The 25,779-nt window shown below is 41.2% G+C and overlaps 1 protein-coding gene across 2 annotated transcripts; it reads left to right on the forward strand.

Annotated features, from left to right (window-relative positions):
• The first annotated feature begins 99 nt into the window (after positions 1-99).
• On the forward strand, positions 100-24,492 carry TPMT (thiopurine S-methyltransferase). Of its 2 annotated transcripts, XM_068558073.1 has the most exons (10): positions 100-187; positions 614-695; positions 5,329-5,512; positions 6,534-6,626; positions 10,688-10,820; positions 14,301-14,353; positions 15,049-15,123; positions 19,539-19,624; positions 23,130-23,174; positions 23,605-24,492. In XM_068558073.1, the coding sequence occupies exons 3-10, from the start codon at positions 5,373-5,375 to the stop codon at positions 23,715-23,717; spliced, it is 738 nt and encodes a 245-aa protein (XP_068414174.1). In that variant the 5' UTR covers positions 100-187; positions 614-695; positions 5,329-5,372; the 3' UTR covers positions 23,718-24,492. The 2 variants fall into 2 exon arrangements, with proteins under 2 accessions (XP_068414174.1, XP_068414175.1); XM_068558074.1 differs by lacking the exons at positions 23,130-23,174; positions 23,605-24,492 and adding an exon at positions 22,858-23,113.
• Positions 24,493-25,779: the final 1,287 nt, after the last annotated feature.

The raw sequence follows: 25,779 nt of genomic DNA on the forward strand, positions 1-25,779 counted from the left end.
CCGCCCTGGCCATTTCCGCCGCTGAGCAAGCCGGGGAGCGTGGGGAGGGGGGCGGGGCCTGTGCGCCGCGGGAGGGGCGGGTCCGGGGGCGGGTCCAATAGCCGGGCTGAGCCTGGGGCTTAGGAACCCAGCCGGCGAGGCCCGCGGCAGCGCCAGAACCAGCAGCAGGCGACGGACAGCGCACAAGGTAGGCTCCGCCGGGTGCAGAGAGGGTGCGATGACCAATGGGACGTTTGCTAGGTGTGAGTGTGTGGTCGGATTCCGGAACGGGGCGTCCCAGCCATCCGCGCCCTGAAATGGGCTCAGGGGGCCGAGTGGGAACGGGGAATAACGACATCAGGTAGTGAATGACCTTTTTGAGTCCATGGTTAAAGTGACCCCAAAGCATTGTCGGGTATTGTTGATTTTAAGAAAAGAAAAATACTTGCCGGGACAGTGAAGGGAACTGGGGTGCTGTAAATATTGTCTTGCTCCATGGTAATTGCATAGATGTATGCATGTATAAAAATTCACTGAGCCATACTCTTAAAATTTGTGCACTTTAGGGAAGTTATTCTTCAATTTACCAAAATTTTAAAATAAATCTAAAGCAGAAACATGTTTTTTTGAAAAGGTGAGGAGGAAACCAGTGTTGGGAGTCCACCCAAGGAGAACTCGGGCGACCAAACTAGCACATCTGCTATTTCTGTGTATGGGTAAGAATGATTGTGAAATTTGCCTTTCCTGAATCCTATAATTTTGCACTTTTATCTTGCTTATAGAAAGAAACTTTTTTTTTTTTAAATTTTATTATTATTTATTTATTTTTGGCTGTGTTGGGTCTTCGTTTCTGTGCGAGGGCTTTCTCTAGTTGCGGCAAGCGGGGGCCACTCTTCATCGCGGTGCGCGGGCCTCTCACCATCGCGGCATTTCTCGTTGCGGAGCACAGGCTCCAGACGCGCAGGCTCAGTAGTTGTGGCGCACGGGCCTAGTTGCTCCGCGGCATGTGGGATCTTCCCGGACCAGGCCTCAAACCCGTGTACCCTGCATTGGCAGGCAGATTCTCAACCACTGCGCCACCAGGGAAGCCCCAATATAAAGAAACTTTTTACTTCTCCAGAAAAGGATGTGGACAAGTTAAGTACAGGTTGAGAAGCTATGAGAACACCTAAGAAGTGATTAAGTTATATTCATGATGTTAAGTTATATTTCAAGTTTGTGTAAGAGGGGTAGAGTTGAACAATTCCAGGCTGCCCTGGCTCAGTGATAAAATTATGCTTCCCTTTTGTTTTAAGTAGAGAACTGTTTCTGAAGGCTCAAGTTCAGCTTCCAAAGTTTCTGGCTGAAAGAGGAAATGGGAAAACTGCAACTCTCTTTTGCTTTTCTGTACCCAATACATCAGATACTTCCCTCTGACCTCTCAGAAAACCCTGAGCGTCACCTCTTGACATCGTCAGGGCCTTGCAAAAGCCATTTGTTAACAAATGTTTGCTGGGAAGTGAATTTGTGTTCCCAATTCCAAGAGAGGTGCCTTCTCCTTAAATCCTAAGCACACTGAAGCCAAATTTTGCCATAAAGGGAACTTTTCCTGGAATAACTGCTTTTCCATGAATAATGATTCATGGATGAATCATTAAATTAACTCCAACAAGAATAGCCTGGTAGTCCAAACTAAATTAGTTTCAGTCATGACTCAAAGGATATGTTACAACTATTGTGTTGTATCGTCCTTACATGACAAATTTCACGTTGAAAGGACAGACATTTTCCTCATACCTTCAGGTAGATTTGCAGTTATGTTCACATGTCCTTTTTTCTCAGTTCCCTTTGTAAAAGGGGGGGAAAAAAAGGAACAAAGAGTGTTGCCCATCCTCCAGTTATACAAAGGGTTAAATCACAACCCCCTGCAGAGGGTGATGTACCCCAGGCGATTTAGGACTTCAGGAGGGAAAATAAGGGTGAGGCATTCTGTGTTTTGGATAAACGGCCCCTAGATAGCATGCCTCAGGGAGAATTTCAATGGCCCCAGATTCTTGCATCTTCTTGTACATAGAAATCACTAAAATCATTAACTTGAGGTATCTATTCTTTGTGATTAGCAGTAATCTTTTACCAAGATGTATGCTAGACTACATGTTTTTCCTAGTCAAAAAAAAAAATCTTATACATGTGGAACATATATGTTTGGAGCAGTTCCTCAGAGCTATCTGAAAGGCTCTCTCCCAGGCTATCGTCCTCAGTAAGGTCCCTGAATAAAATTGAAACCCACAACTCTTATGTTGTGTGTTTTTCTGTAGGTCAACACCTTTGTGTGCATTTCCCCATACCAAAAAAAAAAGCTATAAGAAAATTATTTAAAAATGCAAACTTGTGGGGTAGAGACGGGATATTGAATCCGTGCATCTACTTTTGCTTCCTCCTGAAACTCTACCAAAACAACAGCAGGATTTTTAAAGACATAAAGGGAAGACAGAAGAGAAGATAAAGGCAATAAAAATTTGAAACCTAGAAAGCAGATGGACGAGTGATAAAGGATTTTGCAGACTGAAGAAAGCTAAATTCTAAACCAGCAATGGGGAAAGCCAATGAGCAATCCTAATTGCATTATAGAATCCCCCAATGCTCAGGAATTAGCAGCACCAGGTACCTCAGGGAGATGGAAGGGTATGGTTGAAATTAGGAGGATTGCTTGAAATTCTGGTTGCTAAAAGGCTAAGTCCCCAGATCCCTTTCCCAATTCCCTGCAACCAAGTATCTCTTCCTCACTGCACCAGCAGACTTTGGGGGGTTTATTCCCTGGAGAGGGTACAGTCTTTGGACTGGGAAGATACAGTTCACAGTTGGGGATGGGAGTACCATACTGAAAATATGGGGATTAATTGAACACAGGCAAACTGAATGCTGGGGCCCTTTCCCACTTTTATCCTTTTCTCATGTGAGTACAGAACCATGGTCCCAAGGACTCAAACTTTCAACGGGAATTGGGAAGTCCATCTATGGAAAGTCTGACGAGTCCAAAGAAAATAAAGATAATGACATCTAAGTTTCCAGATAATATCTATTCACATCATCCTACAGTGAACTTACAGTCAATAAGCCCCATCCACAAACTTAAACTTATAATCAGCTTTTTGGTATTTACTCTTAAATGTGAGTAGATAATAAGAATTGCTAGGAATTTGAGGACAGTCACTAGTTTGAAACATAGAAGACAAAACCAACAGAAAAAATGACTCAGTAACAGACCATGCAGATAAATAAGGGAAAATATTATATACATTCTATACATGAAATAACAACAAAATAAAATGAAAAGAGAACATCAGAAACAAAAAGGAGCTCTTGAGAATTAAAGACTTGAGAGCAGAAAAGAAAAACTAAATAGCAAGGTAGAAAGTTAAAAATAAGGTGGGCTCTCAGAAAATAGGACAAAACGGTGAAGAGTTGGAAAATGGAAAAAAGTATGAGAAATTTAGAGCACTGGGTCAGGAGGTTCTACAACCATAAAAAGGGGTCCAAGAAAGAGAAATAGAAAAAAAGGACCAAAATCATCATCTGAATAATTCAAGAATTTTTCCATAATTGAAGGATATGAGCTTCCAGATTAAAAGTCAGCCAGATGGATGAAAGTAGACCCAGGATAAGGCATAGAATTATGAAATTGCAAAAACTAAGGGGCAAAGAAAAGGTTTGAGAGAGAGAAAAATATTGGCCACATGGAAAATATCAAGATCCAAATGTCTTTGAATTTAAGCAGTAACTCTACAAGCCAGATGGCAAGGGAATGATTTCTTCAGAATTGTGAGAGAAAATGTTTTCTAACTAAGAATTCTTACCCAGCAAAACTATACATCGAGGATGGGGAATAATAGTGTGAAGACATTTTATACATGCAAAATTGCTGAAAACCCTTTCTCTCACGCACTCTTTCTCAGAAAGCTGCCGAAGGTTGTATTTTACCAATATAAGGGTGGTAACCAAAAAAAGGAAAATAGACAATAAAGGAAACAGGAGATTCATCAAAAGGTAAGAAGGAAGGCTCCAGGATGGTGATAAAGAAAGATCGCAGAAGGCTAGCTGTGTACCAGTAGAAGACAGCATCCAGGTCAGAAGGCTCTTCTCTGAAATGACATTGATAGGATATCTGATAACCGAAGAGATTGAGAGTGTATTGACAGGAGACTGGGAGAACTTAGAGTTGAATTAGTAATAAATATATGGAAATTTTATAAATGAAAAAGCCAGATAGTTATTAACTATAGAATAAAAAGTTGTACAGAAAAGAAAAAGTAATCATAGAATTCTATATGGCTTACCTGTGAATAGTATTTACCTAGTCATAATAATGTGAACTTGAAATGTTTAATCACGAATATGCTATATCTATATGGAAAGGATAGGAAAAATGAGAAGGTGGTGTGTGTGTGTTGGAAAGTTGAAAGAGGACTAAATGCTTATCTTTTCTAGATGCTTCCTAGAAATAAAAAATTAAGAAGATACAAAATAAGCATGCTATTTGAGTTATATTTCAAGATTCAGCTAAAAGAGTTAAAGATGTTTGTCTCTCATTGGAAATGGGGACTGCTGCTTTCATCACTCTGCTGGACTCTTTGAATTGAGTGCATTATAACATTGATTAAAAAAATAGGAAGTAAACATTAAAGGAAATTTTAAAAATTAAAGAGTGAGATGCTAGGAAAGATTCTAAGCTTACAAAAGTTATAATGCCTGTTTTTTTTTTTTTTGTCCTCTTTCTTTTTTAAACTTAAATTCTTTTACTCTAAGATGTAATTCAATTTATTTAAAGCTCTTTCCTAATGTGTATTATGAGGTGTGCCTCTACCATCAGACTCACTGAAAAGTAATTTTTTGTATAGCTTTTCCGTGAATATTGAAATATTTTTTAAAAGCCATACTGCTGGGACTTCCCGGGTGGCACAGTGGTTAAGAATCTGCCTGCCAATGCAGGGGACACGGATTCGAGCCCTGGTCTGGAAGATCCCACATGCCGTGGAGCAACTAAGCCCGTGTGCCACAACTACTGAGCCTGCGCTCTAGAGCCCGTGAACCACAGCTACTGAAGCCCTCGCGCCTAGAGCCCGTGCTCCGCAACAAGAGAAGCCACTGTAGTGAGAAGCCCGCACACCGCAACGAAGAGCAGCCCCCGCTCACTGCAACTAGAGAAAGCCCGCAAGCAGCAACAAAGAACCAACACAGCCAAAAATAAATAAATTAATTAATTAAAAATAAAATAAAAGCCGTACTGCTGAGAATAATAGGTTTTTACTTCATTCATCAATAGAATTGAAATGCACTTAAGTGACAACCTGGCAAACATTTTCCACTTAGGCATTGGAGACATCTGTTTCTGAGTCAAAGCTATCTACAAAACCATGGCTAATACAAGAACAGTACTTGATGTTGAAGAGTACCCCGACACTGAGGTACAGAAAAACCGAGTGCTAACTCTGGAAGAATGGCAAGAAAAGTGGGTGAATCACAAAATTGCATTTCACCAAGAACAAGGACATCAGTAAGAAACGTTTACATTTCTTTATATCAAATGTTGGTCTATAACAGAAATGCTCTATCAGAAGCTGACTTTTGAAATAGAAGTAATAATATAGATACCCATTATTTGATTTTAAGATGCACATTTTTAGTTTTTCACATTGGAGCATCTCTGAAATCAGGATGCCTCTGTGGCATGTCGTAGTTGAATTGGCAGTGATATTTCTTCCCATGGAGTATAAATAATGGCGTGACTTACAGTTGATGACGTCTTGGATTTATGAAATATGTCTTTTTTTGAATCCCCTATAACATTTATTTGTTGGGCATACATGTTTATACATATGCAGATGCTCAAGCTATGTTAATGCTGGCATCTCTTTATACTGAAAAGTGGTGGTGTTCTGACTTTGCTTTCCAATAGCATGTGTTCAAATGTTAAAGTATTATCTATATGGTGGAAGAAGAGAAGTTGAGAGAAACTAATAAGTGAGCTGAATGCTAAGCAATGTAATAGTAGTAGTAGTAGTGGGCTTCGAAGCAGCAGCAATAAAGATGGGTCAGTGCTGAGTAAAGTGGTCGTGACAGATGTTCCTTCTTCCAGGCAGCCACCCTGACTGCCCAGGGGACATCATTATTATGATTACATTTGCACACTAAGTAATAGTTGGGGTATCATCCTAGAACCATTGTATGAATTCTCTCTGTCATGTAGCTGGCCTTAGAAGACACACACACGCACGTATACATTTTCAAAACATATCAACCAAGGAAAAAATAATTTTTTATGTTTAATTACTAATCAGGAAAGCCCCAGGTTTGAGTCATATTAACTGCTCACTAGTTACCTGACTGAGCAAGTTGCTTAGCCTTCCTGTTTCTTCATGTATAAACTGGAGATTTTAATGAATAATGTTACCTACTTCATAAAGTTGTTGGGAAATATTAAGTGAGGTAATACATGAAAGGTACTTAGCATTGTAAAATTGTAGTCCTTTCCTCTGTGTCTTGGGCTAATTAAAACAATTTTTTTTTCTCCCCAGGCTATTAAAGAAGCATTTGGATACTTTTCTTAAAGGCGAGAAACAACTGAGGGTATTTTTTCCTCTTTGTGGAAAAGCAGTTGAGATGAAATGGTATGAGCGGATAAGCATCAACATACTTTCTTGTCTTGATGATAAACACTTTGGGTGAATAATAGGATGTAAGTTTTAAAAATTCCATTCTCAGGAAACGCACAGGGATTCTATATTTTTAGTAGACTATTACTGATGGGTTCATAGAGGTAATGCTCTCAAACAGGAAGACAGTGCAGAAACAGAGGGGAGAACTAGTCTTTCTGTATTGAGTTTCTAAGCAAAAGAATTAGTCTACAACCAAAGTGGTGGGGGAGGCGGAGGATGGGACCAGCCTTCCCTCTTAAATTTCCTTCATCTTTGTGCATGGTTTAGTTTTTGTAGGTGGTTTTGGAATGTAACTAAGTTAATTTTAGGTATTTTAAATAGAGGTGGACAGAAAAGCTCAAAATGAATTACAGCTTTTTGGCAAAACCGTGTATAGTCCACAGTTCAACTCAACTCTCCCGTCCCTCTACGAGCACATAGGAGGTTTTGTTTTCATGAATCATTGCTAATAAAACCAGTGATAAAGGAAGTATTTCTTGTGAGTAATTCTCTGTGAAGAGAATTCACTTTAATTCACAAGCCACTGCCACTATGGGTTACTCTAAAGTCACAAACCTGGCAATCGTTTCCTATACAGAATTTGTTGTAATGATAATGTACAGACGCTATCGTACATGCCAAGACATACTATTAATGTATAAACTTGAACGTTGAGAACTTTGATCGTCAAGCAGGAAAGAAAAATAAAATATATGAAAATGATTAGTAAATGAAAAATATAGTAACTTAAAAATGTTCTCTTCCCTACATAAATACAGGTGGGCAAACTACAGCACATGCGTGCATTGGGAGTGGATTTCTGAGCAGGGACGGTAGCCCCCTGCTCCCTCAACTTGTAGCTGAGAGCATTTGTGAGTGGCTACTGTGGCTTAAGATTCTAGGGTGGCCACGAAATTGAGAACATTATATCCTAACCAACTCACTGAACCAGAAGAAAGAATTCCTTCGCAAACTACCTGCAAGAAAAACATTAACTCTATGAACAGGTTGTCTTATTGCTGTGTCATAAGTGATAACAACCTAGTTCTAGCAGAGGCTTTGAGACAAGGTTAGAAAATGGTATGATGAAACAGCCAATTAAATGTGATTGATCGTTGAAGATATAGGGTCTAAAGTCTTTTGTAATAAAAATGCCAGAACTAAGCTACTGTAATTGTATAAAAGTTATTATATTAGAGGATTTTTCACTTATGTAACAAATTTGTGTATTAAGGTCTATACAGATATCAGATGTGAATAGATAAACTATGAGCTGAAGCCCAAAAGCATTAACATAAAATGTTTAAGACATTTCCTTAGGTTTTGGTTTTCTTTTAGGGCAATATATTCCAGTATAATCCAGCCTATGCCAGTCTATAGTAGGCTATGGTTCATTTTTCCATATGTTGAGTAGAAGTAAAAATCCATTCAGCTGGTTTGGGTAACTCTTTTGTTATATTTTATAACTTCAACAAATGTATGGAGAATAAAAAAAAATATTCCATGTATGTTAACTTACAAATTTCCCAGGAAATGTGAAAGACAAGTTATTAATATGTATGTTTTGGAACTATAAACAGTTCATGTTCTGACCACATTGAAAGTGTGTCCTCTTGTGTAGGAAATAGGTACCATCAGTTCTGCTATTGTTCAATTGTTTTGAAAATGCTAATTGCATTCTAACTCCACTGATACATTAAGGAACAATTTGAGCATGGTTTGAATTTCACATCTGCTTATATGTAATATTGTCTGCAAGAAACATGAGGTGAAAGCAGATAACAGCACCCAGCTCTACTAAACCGTGTATAAATAGACAAAATGCACCCATGCACAAACCTCAGCTATCTCCCAGATACCTCAGTTCACCTCGATGTGCTGTGAGCCACTTGCTGCCATCCACAGCCAGTGTTGGAACTTTCCATGACTGCTAATAATCCCCCTTCCATTACTTTACAATAAATTGAAAGCTGCAGCCCTTCCAACGCCTACAAGTCTACAAGTAAAGTTCAGGTCTCTCTCAAGGTAAAGTGCCATGTTGTAGTATTTATATATTTTGTAACCATTTAACATGTAAAACTGTGCCACCATGTCTATTAGGTTCTTGTCTTTTTTCTTTTTAATGTGGCACTAAGTTTTTTTTCTTAAATACTATTTAATCCATTTTATTTCTAAATACTGTTTAATTGCATATTATTGAGAAAATCCTGATTCACAGAGATGAGTTATGGCAAATGTGCAGCAGCTTTTTCTTAAAAAAAAAAACCTTTTAAAAAATTAAGGTATAATTGACATACAACATTATGTTAGTTTTAGGTGTACAACATAATGATTTGATATTTGTATATACATATATTGTGAAATGATCACCCCAATAAATCTAGTTAATCAATACATAGTTACAGAACTACATAGTGTTGTGTGTGATAAGAACTTCTATTTTTTTTTAATTTTTTTATTTTTTTGGTTCTTTTTTTTTAAATTTATTTATTTAATTTATTTATTTTTTGGCTGTGTTGGGTCTTTGTTGCTGCATGTGGGCTTTCTCTAGTTGCAGTGAGCGGGGGCCACTCCTAGTTGCGGTGTGCGGGCTTCTCATTGCAGTGGCTTCTCTTGTTGCGGAGCATGGGCTCTAGGCACGCAGGCTTCAGTAGTTGCAGCACACATGCTCAGTAGTTGTGGCTCGCGGGCTCTAGAGCACAGGCTCAGTAGTTGTGGCGCACGGGCTTAGTTGCTCTGCAGCATGTGGGATCTTCCCGGACCAGGGCTCGAACCGTGTCCCCTGCATTGGCAGGTGGATTCCTAACCACTCTGCCACCAGGGAAGCCTGATAAGAACTTTTAAAATCTGCTCTCTTAGCAACTTTAAAATATGCAATACAATGCTACTAACTATAGTCACCATGTTGTACATTACATCCCCGTGACTTATTTATTTTATAACTGAAAATTTGTACCTTTTGACTTCCTTCACCCATTTCACCCATTGCTCACCCCCAGCCTCTGGCAACTACCAATCTGGTCTCTGTATCTATGAGCTTATTTCTGTTTTTTGTTTTCTTTTGATTCCACATATAAGTGAGATTATAAGCTGTTTGTCTGTGTCTGACTCATTTCACTTAGCATAATGCCCCCCAGTCCATCCATGTTGTCATAAATGGCAAGATTTCAATTGTTTATGGCTGAATATACTCCAACCCCCATTTTCCCCATAAGCCTCATGATTTTTACTGCATGATTTTGCATGGTGTGTGATTTTTAAAAAATGCATATGTTGCATAACTGACTTATGTGTTTACTTAATGTAACATAAAATCAATACTGTACCTGGGTATTTGTGCCACTAGTGCTGTTTTCTTTGAAGTCCAAGATCCCAAGACTGAATTCTGTAATTATAAAGCTTACCAGAAAAATACTGGTAAGCTTTTGCGCATGGTAATCAAATAAATTTCTGGATAGGGTTTAGTGTAAGTAAGTGGAAATTATAAGATTATTATAGAAATGGATGCTAATGTTCTAGAGCCGAGTGCTCCGGTACGGTATCTACCAGCCCCACGTGGCTGTTTAAACTAAGTCACACGAGCCACGTCTCAAGGGCTCAATAACCTATGTGGTTAGTGGCTGCTGGATTGGACAACACAGGTATAGACTTTTCCATCATCACTGAAAGTTTTAATGGACATAGCTGATTTAGAGAACTTGAAAAGCATATTTAATTCACAGGATGCTTTTAAATCAGAAACTCTTCCAATCAAATCCATTTGTAGTAAATCAGCATGTTAAGGTATAATTTTCCGAACTTTTAAATTTTTCCTAAGGTCATATAAATCATTTTTTCAGAATTCCACATAGCATAAGGTTTGAAAATATGTAGTTCCACTTTCTGTGTATCTACATGTTCTGTGAAACATTGTGAGTCTGAATTCAAATAAATCCCTGAAAATTCAGGAAAATGTATGCTTATTGGTATATATCCTTTTACTTAGTACTGTATTTAAAATAAAAATTTAAGTGTAATTATATGATTTTATGCAGGTTTGCAGACCGAGGACACAGTGTAGTTGGTGTGGAAATCAGTGAACTTGGGATACGGGAATTTTTTACGGAGCAGAATCTTTCGTACTCAGAAGAACAAATTATGGAAATTCCTGGAGCCAAAGTATTCAAGGTGTGTTTTGATTTTGGTAAATAGTTATTTCCATACCCCCAGAAGGTTTTTCTCAGCATGAGTAAGTGAGGATACTATACAAGTGTCAGATGACCCCACTTTATCACCAGATTCACCTCGATATTTTATAGTGTAAGGAGCGTAAAAAGATAGACAGTAGCTAGATGTGAACAAATATATATAAAAGCCAAGGTCAAAGCTTATTTGTCGTGTTTTTGGTTTGGGTTTGTTTGATTTTTAACTTATAAACAGGTGTTTCTGAGAACCTGTCCTGTGCCACACCCTGCAAAAGACACTGCAGAGATGAAAACACAGTCCCTGCCCTAAAGAATCGCTTAGCTTAGGAAAGAAGAGAAACAGAGGAGGCTATTTGTCATACACGGAGCTAAGTGTAATGACACGGGGTATTAAGGGAACAGAGAGGAATGTTTCCTAACCCAGCCTGGGGGAGCTTCCTGAAGTGTGGTGACAGGGCTAGGACAGGCAGAGAGTCAGTTCATCCAGTCCAGATGTCCTGTAAAGCTGGTACCTGAACGTGACACAGCCAGATTTTCTTTTGTGACCAACCACCCTTGTGGCCTCAAGGGAAGTGAGTTTGAAGGGCAGTAGCCTCCTGGCAAAGAGACCAGATAGGAGGTTGTGAGCAGTGGTCCAGGAAAGAGATCCTGAAGGGCTGCACCGGGAGAGTGATGGGGCACTTAGAGGAACAGATAGATTAAAACGATGTTTAGGGTGTCAAACTGGGAGGATCTAGTGATTAATTGAATGGGAATCCAGGGGGTGGTGAGTTCACACTTCCAGCTCAGATGACTGGTTGGATGGCAGAGAATAAAGGAGAAGCAAGTTGAGGAGCAGAGAAAATGAGTTTTGTTCTGGAGATGAGTTTAAGAGACCTGTGGCATGATAAAGGGGTAACTGGCAAACGTCTCTGAAGCATGCGCCAAGCATTTGGGCTGGAAATGATAGATTTGGGAGTTGTCCTCCTCCTGCGACCAGAATGATCCAGTGGAACTGCTTCGCTAGCTTGGGGTTATAATGTGGAAATAAACAGAAACCACCCAAATGAGAACAAGCAGAGGCTGTCAATTCAGAGGGAGTCGACAACTGCATTTGTCAGAGGCTCAAAGCCTGGCAGGGGGGTGGGAAAGCTTTCTAGAGAAAAATGCGAAGGCTTCTGGTGCTGTTGGCTAACTAGAAGCGGCATCCCTTGTGACTGGTTTGGGAAGCGTATTTGATTTTGAGCTAGAAGAGAGGAGTAGGGGTGGAGGGGAGGCGTAAAAATCAGGGAGACGGGGGCTTCCCTGGTGGCGCAGTGGTTGAGAATCTGCCTGCCAATGCAGGGGACATGGGTTCGAGCCCTGGTCTGGGAAGCATCCCATGTGCCGCGGAGCAACTGGGCCCGTGAGCCACAATTACTGAGCCTGCGCGTCTGGAGCCTGTGCTCCACAACAAGAGAGGCCGCGATGGTGAGAGGCCCGCGCACCGCTATGAAGAGTGGTCCCCGCTTGCCACAACTGGAGAAAGCCCTCGCACAGAAACGAAGACCCAACACAGCCATAAAATAAAAATAAATAAATAAATAAACACCATCTACCAAAATAAACTTTAAAAAAAAAAAAAAAGAAAATCAGGGAGACGGGCAGTCGTTGACCACGCCCTGCAAGGCTGTGGTTAGGCTTCCCTGGCTAGTTGCTGCAGAGGTTATGGGTCCGAGCTCTCTTACCAGATGTGGCCTGGCCACCATCTGTCTGTACATTTGGTCTCTCGCAAAGCACTCTCTTTTCTAAATATTGAAATTAATTGCTCAGGTCACTAGGAAACTTAATAGGACTTTATTTTACAGCTTCCTCCCACTCCATTCTTAGATCATCTAAGAATTCCTGTTTGCTCCGTCCGGAGAGTCTAGTCCTCTTCCAGACTCCTTGGAGCAGCGGTTCTCAGCCCTGGTGACACATTTGAAATTATCTGTGGATCTTTTAAAATTCCTGGTGCCAAGGCCTTGCCTCCAGCTAATTCAGTCAGAACCTCTAGAGATGGGGCCTAGCATCAGGTCTATTTAAAGCTCCTAGGTGATTCCAATCTGCAGCCAAAGTTAAGCTTCACGGGCTGTTCTCCCTGCCTCCAGGCCCCTTCCTCTCAGGGCTGACCCCCACTGTGCTTCCAGACTGGTCTTCAAAGACCCGCCCACCTCTGTTGCACCTTATTTCAGAATAAAATCCAACGTTTTCACATCCTGAAGTACATCTCCTACCCTGCTCCTCCCCCCACCTCCCAGACTTCTCATGTCCCATGCCTGTGATGTCAGCAGATGCATCCAGCCAGTTCTTCGGCCACCTTTTGTTCCGCCTTTCCTGGTGCTCGGGCAGTGAGTTCCCTGCTCTGTCTGCTCTGTTCCCACAGTTCTGGGCACACAACCAGAACAGTACAGACCATTCTGTACCGTGATGGTTCTTTGTTCCCACACCTCTCTGCTCCACCGGGGTGTCCTCACTGGGGTCAGAGACTGTCAAATTCACTGCAGTATCTAGAACTTGGGCTAGTCCTGTCTACAAGGTGCTCAGGAAATAAATGCTCATCAGTCAGTGAATGAAAGAGAGGACATTGGGGAGTCAATGCAACTGCACTTTTCATGAGTAACTCTTAAAATGTCTGCCCTTTCTCTCTCAGTCTTCCTGGTAATTGATTGAGGTGTATACTTGTCATTAGGGGGTCAAAATATTAGGATTTTGCTAAAGTAAACATTGCTAAAATATAACAAGCTCCAAAATGAGTAATAGTTAACTGATATTCAGGATTAACCAATCTGATTTTCCTTTTTGAGTTGATCCAAAAGAACCCCATACAGGTTTTTAATTTTAAAAAGTCCCATTAAAAATTATTTTCAGTAAAATTGTATTTTATTTTCAGTTAAAAAAATATTTGCATAGGTTGCAAGGTGCAGGAAGTGAGGGGGGAAAGATGGAGAGGAATTCACCAAAATGATTAAAATCACTGTGTTCAGAGGGTGGCATGCAGGTTTTTTCTTTATTCTATAAATTCTCTGCAGCATGGTCCATATTTATTTCAAAATTTAAAAAATAAAAATTAATTTTTTTTATAGATTAGTGTTTTTTTAAAATGTTATTTATTTATTTGGCTGCATCGGGTCTTAGTTGCGGCATGCAGGATCTTCAGTTGCAGCACGTGAACTCTTAGTTGTGGCATGTGGGATCTAGTTCCCTGACCAGGGATCGAACCCGGGCCCCCTGCACTGGGAGCGCGGAGTCTTAGCCACTGGACCACCAGGGAAGTCCCCAAAAAATAAAACTTTAAAGTAAGATGTCTAAAAAAATTATTTGCTGTGAAATTATGTTCTTTATGTTTAATTACACGTTCTTTCTCTACCACCCATGCGCTGCTTTGCCGCTCTTTTTTTTCCTTGACCATTCAAGTACCTCCTAATTAAGTGGAATTTTTTTTTTCTTGACTTTTTCATTGCAGAGTTCTTCAGGGAACATCTCATTGTACTGTTGCAGTCTTTTTGATCTTCCCAGGTAGGACTGATGTCTACCTCTGCACTTTTAAAAACTTGAGTGTTTGCTGGGCAATGCTGGGGTGGGCTGAGGGTCTTTTTATCACTCTTATTCCCTTTCAGTAGCACCCATGAAGCACTGATTTGAGTCTCTGTTCTGCAGTTATTTTTAACTGCAGCATGTATGTCTTCACAGTTGATATCTTTGCCCTTGGGTAGCTGCTAAGCTCTGGAAAAATTATTATGACCCTAGGAAGGTAGGGAAAAGGAGGGGAGAGCAAGGAATTGTCTTCCACTTCACACCTGTGTCTGTAACAGAAATGCATTTCAGGGTGTGGACGGAGGTGAGAGCTCATCTCCTAAAAGTCCCTGATACCTGTTCCAGGGGCTGGGAGGAGAGTTGTCTCAAACTGTCCCTTGTTCCTCCTTTGTGCCCCCAAGTCCAAGCTGCTGCCACCAGCTCCTAGAACTAGGAGGAGATGGACAGCTACACATGCGCGCGCACACACACACACACACACACACGCACGCGCACACACACACACACACACACACACACACACACCAGCACATCCCTAGAGACTCTGAGGAAAAGCAGATGTGAGATCCCAGTTCCTTAACAGCTGGTGAGGTTCTGACATGTGCCATGGGGAACACTGTCTTGTTAAAGATTTTATTTTTCTTACATAAATTTTTTTATCTTTTTCTTTCTGGTAGAGCAAATATTGGCAAATTTGACAGAATTTGGGATAGAGGAGCATTAGTCGCTATTAATCCAGGTGATCGCAAACGGTTAGTGATTTGGTTCCTTTAATTATGTTGTTTTTTTCCCCTTTTTTAGCCTCCTTAATATAGTATATTGTACTTTTTCTGGTTTCCAGAAGATTACTAGACTTCTACTAGTTTGAAATAGCTTATTGTATTTGGAATTAGAAGACCTATATCCAATAGCATCTTGGTCTAAAAAGTATAGGATTTGGCCACGGGGACATGGGTGCAAGGCTTGTGGCTCTGTCACTTCTAAGCTGTGTTGCCCTGGTCAAAGAATTCAACTTCTCTACGCCTTAGTTTACTCCTCTGCAAAACTGTAATTTTTCTACTAATACCACCCTCACCACCTCCATTGAGAGTACCAGGTAATACTTGTTCAGCTCTTGCCATGTGCCAGGCTTTCTTAAAATACCTTACGTGAAAGAACATAGTTTATCCACCAAGCAACCCTGTGAGGTATTAGGCTATCATTATTCCCATTTTACAGATGAGGAAACTAAGGTCAAAGAGGTTAAGTTACTTGTCCAAAGTGCAGCAGCAAGTACGTGACAGAATTGAGATTCAGACCCACGGACTTTGGCTTTAAAGTCACGCCCATGACTAGGCCCCCTCACACGGTTGTTGTGGGAATGAAAAGAAATGACACGTGTAACAAGTACTGTGTTGACCCTAAATGACTGTTTAAATATTAGCTGCTATTGTATTAGAGCTTTTGATCTAGATATTTTGGGTGACCATTCTTTTGTACCTGGTCTTATTAGAAAATAAAATTAAAATATGAGAAAGTATACTGAGTAAAATGTGACCCCTCCTGTGTACTTTCCAACCCAAATATCATTCACAGACTTACTTGGGTGTAACACATAAATACTGAATTACTTAGTTGTATGGAGGCAGACTCAACACATCAGTGAAATGAAATTTCTCTTTTTAAAAATGAATTGTTTGGGACTTCCCTGGCAGTCCGGTGGTTAAGACTCCGAGCTTCCACGGCAGGGGGCGCAGGGGGTTCAATAGCTGGTTGGGGAACTACGATCCCGCATGCTGCACGCGGGCCAAAAAAAAAAGAATTGTTTGGTGAGTAAGGCTTGTTGCCAAACCTAATCTTATTTTAATTAAACATTGCCACATCCTCTTTGTTTTTTTTGAAAAAGATTTAATTTTATTTATTTTTGGCTGCACTGGGTCTTCGTTGCTGCGCAAGGGCTTTCTCTAGTTGCGGCGAGCGGGGGCTACTCTTCGTTGTGGTGCATGGGCTTCTTCTTGTGGTGGCTTCTCTTGTTGCGGAGCACAGGCTCTAGACGTGCGGGCTTCAGTAGTTATGGCACGTGGGCTCAGTAGTTGTGGCGCACGGGCTTAGTTGCTCCCCGGCATGTGGGATCTTCCCGGACCAGGGCTCGAACCCGTGTCCCCTGCATTGGCAGGTGGATTCTTAACCACTGCACCACCAAGGAAGTCCCACGTCCTCTTAATATATATTTTCCTCTGGTGATAATTCACACTCCTTTTCCCCTTTTCTATCTGACACCATTCCTCCTTTCTCTCTTCTCTGGGACCCTCACCTTCCTCACATGCCTAGAAGTCATCATTCCCAGAAGGACCATCCTCAGCGAGACTGTGCCGTCCTCTCTCCTGTACTTGCTCCTTCAAAGATTGCTTCAGTTCTCCTATTACTTTCGTTCTGGTATTCAACAAATACACATTAATTTCCTACTATGTCTAAATACACATGATGTTGGGGAAATAACTGAACAAGTCGCACATGGTATTGGCCCTTATTGTTTCTGTATTTCCAGCTCTGTTCTTTCTCCCAAACACCCACATCCCATATCCGGTGTCTGCTCGGCATTTCCCGTGTGACATCAGTGTCCGTCATCAACTCAAAAGTATCACCTGTGACTTCTGCGTCTCCATAAAACACCACATTTATACACTCAACTCAGTTCTGCTGAGTGTCTAAGATTGTAGGTGTTCCCCACTCCCTAAGGTTGTCCAGCCTCTTCCTCGAGGTTAGTCTCTCTGCAGGCTTTGGTTGCGTCGCTCAGATCCACAAGGCGGTGGGGAGCAAACCCGAAATCACAAAGCTCACTCTACAGACCGTGCACCTTGTGTTCAGTTATTTCTCCACCATCTGGCTTAATTTTTATAGATAATGATATAATCTGACATAATTATAAATATAAATATATATGTATATAAAATTTTAGCACATAATAGGAGCTTAATAAATATTTGTTGAGTAAATGAGTGAAAACAAACCTGACTCAAAGCAAGGAAAATACACTGTTTCCCACCAGCCACCATCGCCTCCTCTGTCCTAGAAATAAAGGCCATCTAAGTGGCCTCTGAACTGTTTAGTTCATGGTAAGAAAGAGTCATGAGGCCCCTCCAGAGCTCTTGGAGACTCTAGTTCTAGTTTGGTCACAGACTCTGTCTTCCTGATCCCCCTATTCTCTTTCCTCCCCTTCCAGGCCCGTGTGTGTGTGTGTGTGTGTGTGTGTCTGTGTGTGTGTGTGTGTGTGTGTGTGTGTCTTGTCACAGCCCCAAGAATGCCAGAGAACACTGGCCTTTGTTTCCAGAATAACTGCTTATTTTGAGCCATTAGGAAGATAAATGACTTTATCTTAGCATTTAAGGTACTTAGTGCTTTTTCCCAGTCCTGCCATCAGTACAGGGTGTCTTCCTGCTGAGATTACACATGGGCGAGAACTGATGTGGTCTCTGCTGTGACTCTCAGGTTTCTTGCCTACCATCAATCATACCTCTCATTTTTCTGAATTTTTTGAGACGGGTTGAGAGAGAAAGTCCACATTCCAAGAGGAAGGATGCCTGTGAGTCCTCTGAAACCCTGCCAAACCTGTCTGACTGATCGCCTCATCGGGACAGCAAGTCCCTCCTTTCTTAAGAACAAGAATCCAAAGTTAAAAAGTAAAGGTTTCTGCTCAGAAGTTTGCTTAGGTCTGGTTCTTTCACTTGCAAGGAAGAGTGACCGGCTCAAGCCAGCTCAAGTTTTAAGGGAGTTTATGTTGAGGATGCTAACGGAATAAGCTACTGACCCGAGCATTTACCACGTACCAGTGTTCTAAGCACTTTATGTGTGTGCACTCGTTGAATTCTCACAACCACCTGTGAGTTGGTTACTAGTTTTATCCCCATTTTACAGATGAGAAAACTGAGGCACAGAGGGGTTAAGACTTTGTCAAGCTTACATAGCCCGTAAGCAGAGGGGCTGGACTTTGAGCTCGGGGACCTTGCAGAGTCCGTACTCCTAATCCCCATGCAGGACAGCCTCCCTGACTTCTCCCAGGGCTCTGGACAGGGATGGCAGCACAGCCGGGCCCTGTGGAAAGAGCCAAGGCTCCTCACTCAGAGCTGTGCAGCTCGTCCACCTCTGTCTGTCTGTCTGTCTCTCATGGCCTCTTACCTCCCTGTGCGTGTCTCCTCTGCCCTCCTACCTCAGCACTCAGCTTCCTCTGCTTACCCACTCCTGTTCCCAGACATCTGACTCACAGCCCTCAGCCTCCTCAGCTCCAGCCTCCACCCAGCACAGAAACTCCAGCGTTTGGTCCAATGACCACAGTGAACTAGCAGCTCCTCTTTGGATGTCTTAACTCAGTTTCCCAGCGGAGTTATCTGATTGGTCCAACTCATCATTCTGTACCAGACCCAGGCCTGGCTCCTGGTCTGTCTGCTGATGGGCCCTGTTAGGGCAGGTCCCCACTTTGAACCCATCAGACACGGCTGGGAAGTGGCGTCACCTGCTCCTCAGGACACCTACTCCAAAGGATAGTTGCCGTAGCACTCAGAGTTTATGCCACCCTTGCAGAACTGTAATGTCATAGTACCTTGAATTTTGGCCTGTTTATTAGTCTTATCTCTCTCCAACTAAAGAGAGGAAAGGGATTCTGTTTTGTATCTTACCCGTGCCCCCGGTGACGACCCCATCACCCAGGATATTTGTTAAACTGCAGCATCCCAGGCCCCACAGCAAACCTACTGACTCAGTCTTGGGATGAATGAAGCTCGGGCATCTCTTCTTCCAGCAGGTGCCCAGGTAATCTTGATACCAGCCGGGTCTGGGAACCACTGCCCCAAAACTGGCAGTGCTTCGGGAAATTAACGTTCAAAGCTGATGGGCCTCCGGGGACCACATCACATTGGATGGAGCCTCTGTTCTGCTTAATTTGACATCTTCTGGTCTGATGGGCTCAAGAACCAGGCCTCCTTTGGATTCCCATCCTTCGCTATTTCCCAGCTTAGGCAGGTAACATCATTAGCTGAGCCCATTTCTAGCTTTTTAGAATGAGAATCTACTTCATGTGATTTTTTAGGAGAGTTAAACTCAGTAATAGAGATGAAAGGAAAAGCTGGCTTCCCTCCCTGCCTCTCGTTCTTTGTAAAGAAATGTAACACATGCCTTTTTATGTTCTTTTCAGCTATGCAGATATAATGTTGTCCCTAACAAGAACTGGATTTCAGTACCTCTTGTCTGTTTTTTCTTACGATCCAACTAAACATGCAGGTAAAGTTTCTTGTTCTTTTTCCAGTTGCCTTGTTTCCTGATTTAATTCTATGACTTGGATAGCATTATTTTCTCCTAATTTATCTCATGTGAGGCATACTGCTGATATACATGCAGTCTGTGTCATCCATGGTGGTGGGGATGGGATGTATTGGGCTGATGCCTACAAATACATCCTCACAGGAGGATGGGGTGAGATGTGGATGTGGGGAGGTAAGGGTGTGCAGGAAAATCTCTAAACTATTGCTGTTTTTAATTTCTGGAACTTTATAATTTATTGCATTTTAAAAATAACTATTTGTTTTGAATGTGTAAAAGGGATGTTTTCTTCTGGATTCATTTAAATGTGTTTGAACATTAAAGCCTGACCTTTTTTTTTTTAACATCTTTATTGGAGTATAATTGCTTTACAATGGTGTGTTAGTTTCTGCTGTATAACAAAGTGAATCAGCTATACATATACATATATCTGCATATCTCCTCCCTCTTGCGTCTCCCTCCCACCCTCCCTATCCCACCCCTCTAGGTGGTCACACAGCACCAAGCTGATCTCCCTGTGCTATGTGGCTGCTTCCCACTAGCTATCTGTTTTACATTTGGTACCGTGTATATGTCCATGCCACTCTCTCACCTCGTCCCAGCTTACCCTTCCCCCTCGCTGTGTCCTCAAGTCCATTCTCTACGTCTGCGTCTTTATTCCTGTCCTGCCCCTAGGTTCTTCAGAACCATTTTTTTTTTAGATTCCATATATATGTGTTAGCACACGGTATTTGTTTTTCTCTTTCTGACTTACTTCACTCTGTATGACAGACTCTAGGTCCATCCACCTCACTACAAATAACTCAGTTTCGTTTCTTTTTATGGCTGAGTAATATTCCATTGTATATATGTGCCACATCTTCTTTATCCATTCATCTGTCAATGGACACTTAGGTTGCTTCCATGTCCTAGCTATTGTAAATAGAGCTGCAGTGAACATTGTGGTACATGACTCTTTTTGAATTATGGTTTTCTCAGGGTATAGGCCCAGTAGTAGGATTGCTGGGTCGTATGGTAGTTCTATTTTTAGTTTTTTAAGGAACCTCCATACTGTTCTCCATAGTGGCTGTATCAATTTACATTCCCACCAACAGTGCAAGAGGGTTCCCTTTTCTCCACACCCTCTCTAGCATTTATTGTTTGTAGATTTTTTGATGATGGCCATTCATTCTGACTGGTGTGAGATGATATCTCATTGTGGTTTTGATTTGCATTTCTCTAATGATTAATAATATGGAGTATTCTTTCGTGTGTTTGTTGGCAATCTGTATATCTTCTTTGGAGAAATGTCTACTTAGGTCTTCTGCCCATTTTTGGATTGAGTTGTTTGTTTTTTTGATATTGAGCTGCCTCAGCTGCCTGTAAATTTTGGAGATTAATCCTTTGTCAGTTACTTCATTTGCAAATATTTTCTCCCATACTGAGGGTTGTCTTTTCGTCTTGTTTGTGGTTTCCTTTGCAGTGCAAAAGATTTTAAGTTTCATTAGGTCTCATTTGTTGATTTTTGTTTTTATTTCCATTTCTCTAGGAGGTGGGTTAAAAAGGATCTTGCTGTGATTTATGTCATAGAGTGTTCTGCCTATGTTTTCCTCTCAGAGTTTTATAGTGTCTGGCCTTACATTTAGGTCTTTAATCCATTTTGAGTTTATTCTTGTTTATGGTGTTAGGGAGTGTTCTAATTTCATCCTTTTACATGTAGCTGTCCAGTTTTCCCAGCACCACTTATTGAAGAGGCTGTCTTTTCTCCATTGTATATTCTTGCCTCCTTTATCAAAAATAAGGTGACCATATGTGCGTGGGTTTATCTCTGGGCTTTCTATCCTGTTCCATTGATCTATATTTCTGTTTTTGTGCCAGTACCATACTGTCTTGATTACTGTAGCTTTGTAGTATAGTCTGAAGTCAGGGAGCCTGATTGCTCCAGCTCAGTTTTCCTTTCTCAGGATTGCTTTGGCTATTTGGGGTCTTTTGTGTTTCCATACAAATTGTGAAATTTTTTGTTCTAGTTCTGTGAAAAATGCCAGTGGTAGTTTGATAGGGATTGCATTGAATCTGTAGATTGCTTTGGGTAGTATAGTCATTTTCACAGTGTTGATTCTTCCAATCCAAGAACATGGTAGATCTCTCCATCTATTTGTATCATCTTTAATTTCTTTCATCAGTGTCTTATAGTTTTCTGCATACAGGTCTTTTGTCTCCTTAGGTAGGTTTAATCCTAGGTGTTTTATTCTTTTTGTTGCAAAGCCTGATCTTTAAGTCGTGGCTTTTCAGGAAGAAGTGAAATCCAAGTACATAGACTTTTTTTTTTTTTTTAATAAATTTATTTATTTGTTTGTTTATTTATTTTTGTTGTGTTGGGTCTTCGTTGCTGCCCGCGGGCTTTCTCTAGTTGCGGCGAGCGGGGGCTACTCTTTGTTGCGGTTTGCGGGCTTTTCATTGCGGTGGCTTCTCTTGTTGCGGAGCACGGGATCTAGAGTGTGCGCAGGCTCAGTAGTTGTGGCGTGTGGGCTCAGTAGTTGAGGCACGCGGGCTCTAGGGCACACAGGCTTCAGTAGTTGTGGCTCGCGGGCTCTAGAGTGCAGGCTCATTAGTTGTGGCACACGGGCTTAGTTGCTCCGTGGCATGTGGGATCTTCCCGGACCAGGGCTCGAACCCGTGTCCCCTGCATTGGCAGGCAGATTCTTAACCACTGCGCCACCAGGGAAGCCCTACATAGACTTTTAATTTTTAAAATACCCTATTTGATTTTTAATTGAGCCTTTTTAAAAAAGTGCTTTGTTTTATAAATATCTGTGTTAGTATTTTTTTCTGCTTGAATAAGTCAGATCTTAAAAACTCATTAAAAGATGAGACCTAGTGTCCATAATTAAGTCTGGGACAATCAGATGGAAATAGAAAATAAGGGAAACAGATGTCAGCTCTGCGAATGTGATGTAAGTTCCCTTCCTGAACAGTAGGCCTAAGGAAGGGCCTGTAGGAGGAAGATAGAACAGGCCTTGTCTGGGGTGGAGGCTAAGAATTCCCTTCTAGGAAGGGGCAGAAGCTGTTTCTTCTAAAGTAAATGGCCCACAGCAAAGTGGGCAGAGTTTGTAGGATGAGGGTAAGTACAGGAGTGGTAGAAAATCTATACCCTGGAAGCAGGAAGCCCCAAGGGAATTTGTTCATGAACTCCACTCTGATTTTCCTGTTCCCAGGTTCCAAGGCTGACTCAGCCATCTCATGTAAGCTGGAGATGGGCATCTAACATTACCAGTCCCCTCAGTAAGCCAGTCTTTGGTATCAGATGTGCAAAAGAAGAAGCAGAAGAACCTGTCACATCCTCACCTATTTGGATAATTGAGTTATGTATGGAATGTGTATACCAAGGTCATTGGAAATAAGCTGAGAAGTGGGCCCTGAGAATTTATTTCTCTTTACAATTAGATCTATTAGAATTTATTCTTCACCATGTTTCTCTTTTACTTAGGTCCACCATTTTACGTTCCGGATGCTGAAATTAAAACATTGTTTGGTAAGTTACAGACATGTGCTGTAACTTTTGAAATAAAGTAAACAGTTAACTGTTTTGAGCTATTAGCAAACTATTAATATCTAGAAGTATATAAAATTTAAAAGTCAGAAGCCATTTAATTGGAGACTATTATATCCAAAAAAGGAACCCATCTCTGTAATAGGACTTTTTAGCTAAATGGTATGCTTATGTTAAAGACATCTGAATTCTTCTAGAGAGATGGTATGTTTATTTTAGCTCTTAGGAGTTATAAGCGATAATAACAATTCAGAGCTCAGAAATTTTACCCTTAATATTTATTTCCCCGTGTTCGTTAAAAAGAAAGAAAAGATCTTCAGTACACACTCTTTTTAAAATCATCTGATATGTTTTTAGAACTGGTTGCATTCTTCATAAAGTTTTAACTTGTCACACTTTCTTTTTGTTTCAGGTTCAGTGTGCGATATTCATTGTCTGGAGAAGGTTGATGCTTTTGAAGAACGACATAAAAGTTGGGGAATTGACTACCTTATTGAAAAGTTATATCTATTTATAGAAAAGTAAATGAGACGTAAATAGAAGCAAGTAATATCAACATGTTTTTGAGCAATTGAAAATTGTGCTAAGGCATGAAAAGATAATAGATGACTTTTGGAAAAAAATTCTTCACAAATCACATCACAGATCTTTGCTCAAAAATGCTTATAACTTTTTAGGAAAAAAACCACGTACTTTGGAAAAGAGAGTGTGATTGGAGGCGAAAGATTATACCTGTGTGTCTTACTTACAGATTGCAAGAATTTTTTACAATCAGCATGTATTACTTGTATAATTAAAGAATAAAAGAGAAATATAATGCATATAACTTAAATATAATAGACAGAAACATTGGCATTCTTTATGAAATTTAGAACCATTGGGTAAATGTAACACTTTAATGGGGTCCAAGGTAAAAGGTAGTGGTCTAAGACATTATATTAAACATTAATTTTTACTATAAACCCTCATACTGTACTCAATCCTAGCACTCCTTTTCACATTTTTTCTCCTTATATAATTTTATATGTGACAGAATGAAGAAATAAATTTTTAAATTAATGAAATTAACCAATCTATATGGAAAAAAATATTTTTCCCAAACTGTAAAAAGAAATTATTTTTCAAAGTTGTTTTCTGTGTTTGGCAGTTTTTTGTTTCTCGTAATTTAATCTTGTTTAAATGATAAAGTCTTACGAAGTGCAGTGTACTTAGGGGCTGGATTCATGTCTGTTCATTATGAAAGTTTAGATTCAAAACTTTTCAGTTTTTCATTAAAAATCACATTTTGTTAAATCAGACATTCCTCTCTTACCGCACTACCTAATATTTAAATGATTTAGATTGTTTAGCTCATGTTAATAGGGTGGCATGTATTATAAAAATTATTTCATTGTGTGTTTATGAAAATTTCAGAAACTTTGAAATCTCCAGCTTCTCATTTTCAACCAGACATCTCCAGCTCATTTTTCTGTGTGTGCTCAAAACCTTCGAGCCTGCACCACTTTCCCCTCCCCACCAAATCCCTCACCCCTGAAGCCAAGCACGTGGGGCACGAGTTATGAAATTAGATAGGTGGTCAGAGCGGGTGCTGGAAGACCAGGTGCCCTTAGGGGAGAGCAAACCTGGAGACCAGAACCCAGGTTGGGTCCAAGGAACCACACAGGTGATGGAGATCTGCCTGTTAAGGAGGTGCCCGGAGGCTGCCTGAAACTCAAAACTCACTAACCCAGGAGGGATTCAGGTTCGTAATGGTAGCAAGCTTTTGCTCCTGTGAGCTCACAAGCCCATGCTAAAGCGCCTACAGTCTTTGCTCCTTCTCTGTTCAAAGGTTGCACCTCTCCTCCCGGACTGAGATGCTTCTATTCTATGTGGCTTGCTCTCTTCCTTCCTCTCGTCATTGTCAGGTACAATCTGGGATGTAACTGTGTCGTTGGACTCGTTCTGGGATTCCTTCTCAACTGCAGGTATGTGGCATGTCTTCCCACACTTGCAAAACCAGCAGTCCATGTGCCCAAGCACTAACTCCCTTCCCCAGACTCCTCAGCCTGTCGCCCTCCGCCCCCTCATCTCTGCTGTAACCACCCTGAGCTGGGTCTCCATTTCCCCCCCTCTGCCGCGTGGTCCTTTGCACAGGAGTCAGCCACTGACCACAAGATCTATTCTTCAAATCCTTTGCCTCCACAGACCTCAGGGCTTGTTCTAGGTGGAAGGAGGAAGAGATGGTCGTGCTATTCCAGGACCCTCTAAGTAAGAAGTATTGGAGGGAAGCACAGAGGAAATCCATGGAGACTTCGCCGTGGAGGAGGGACGATTCTTCATAGGAAACTCAGAATGTTAGAGTTAAGACTCAGGGCATCACTTCTTTTTTTTTAAATTTATTTTTGGCTGTGATGGGTCTTAGTTGCGGCACGCGGGATCTTCGTTGTGGTGCGTGGGCTTCTCTCTAGTTGTGGCGTGTGGGTTTTCTCTAGTTGTGGCGCGCAGGCTCCAGGGCGCATGGGCTCTCCAGCTGAGGCGCACGAGCTCAGTAGTCGTGGCGCATGGGCTTAGTTGCCCTGTGGCATGTGGGATCTTAGTTACCTGACCA

Source organism: Eschrichtius robustus, chromosome 12 (assembly GCF_028021215.1).
Source record: "Eschrichtius robustus isolate mEscRob2 chromosome 12, mEscRob2.pri, whole genome shotgun sequence".
Lineage (NCBI taxonomy): Eukaryota > Metazoa > Chordata > Mammalia > Artiodactyla > Eschrichtiidae > Eschrichtius > Eschrichtius robustus.

Bases quoted from the DNA above. Each gene is read 5' to 3' on its own strand.
- TPMT (XM_068558073.1), top strand. From the start codon at position 5,373: ATGGCTAATACAAGAACAGTACTTGATGTTGAAGAGTACCCCGACACT. The intron at 15,124-19,538 runs GTTAGTGATTTG...TGTTCTTTTCAG, and splicing joins AATCCAGGTGATCGCAAACG to CTATGCAGATATAATGTTGT. The intron at 23,175-23,604 runs GTAAGTTACAGA...TTTTTGTTTCAG, and splicing joins TGAAATTAAAACATTGTTTG to GTTCAGTGTGCGATATTCAT.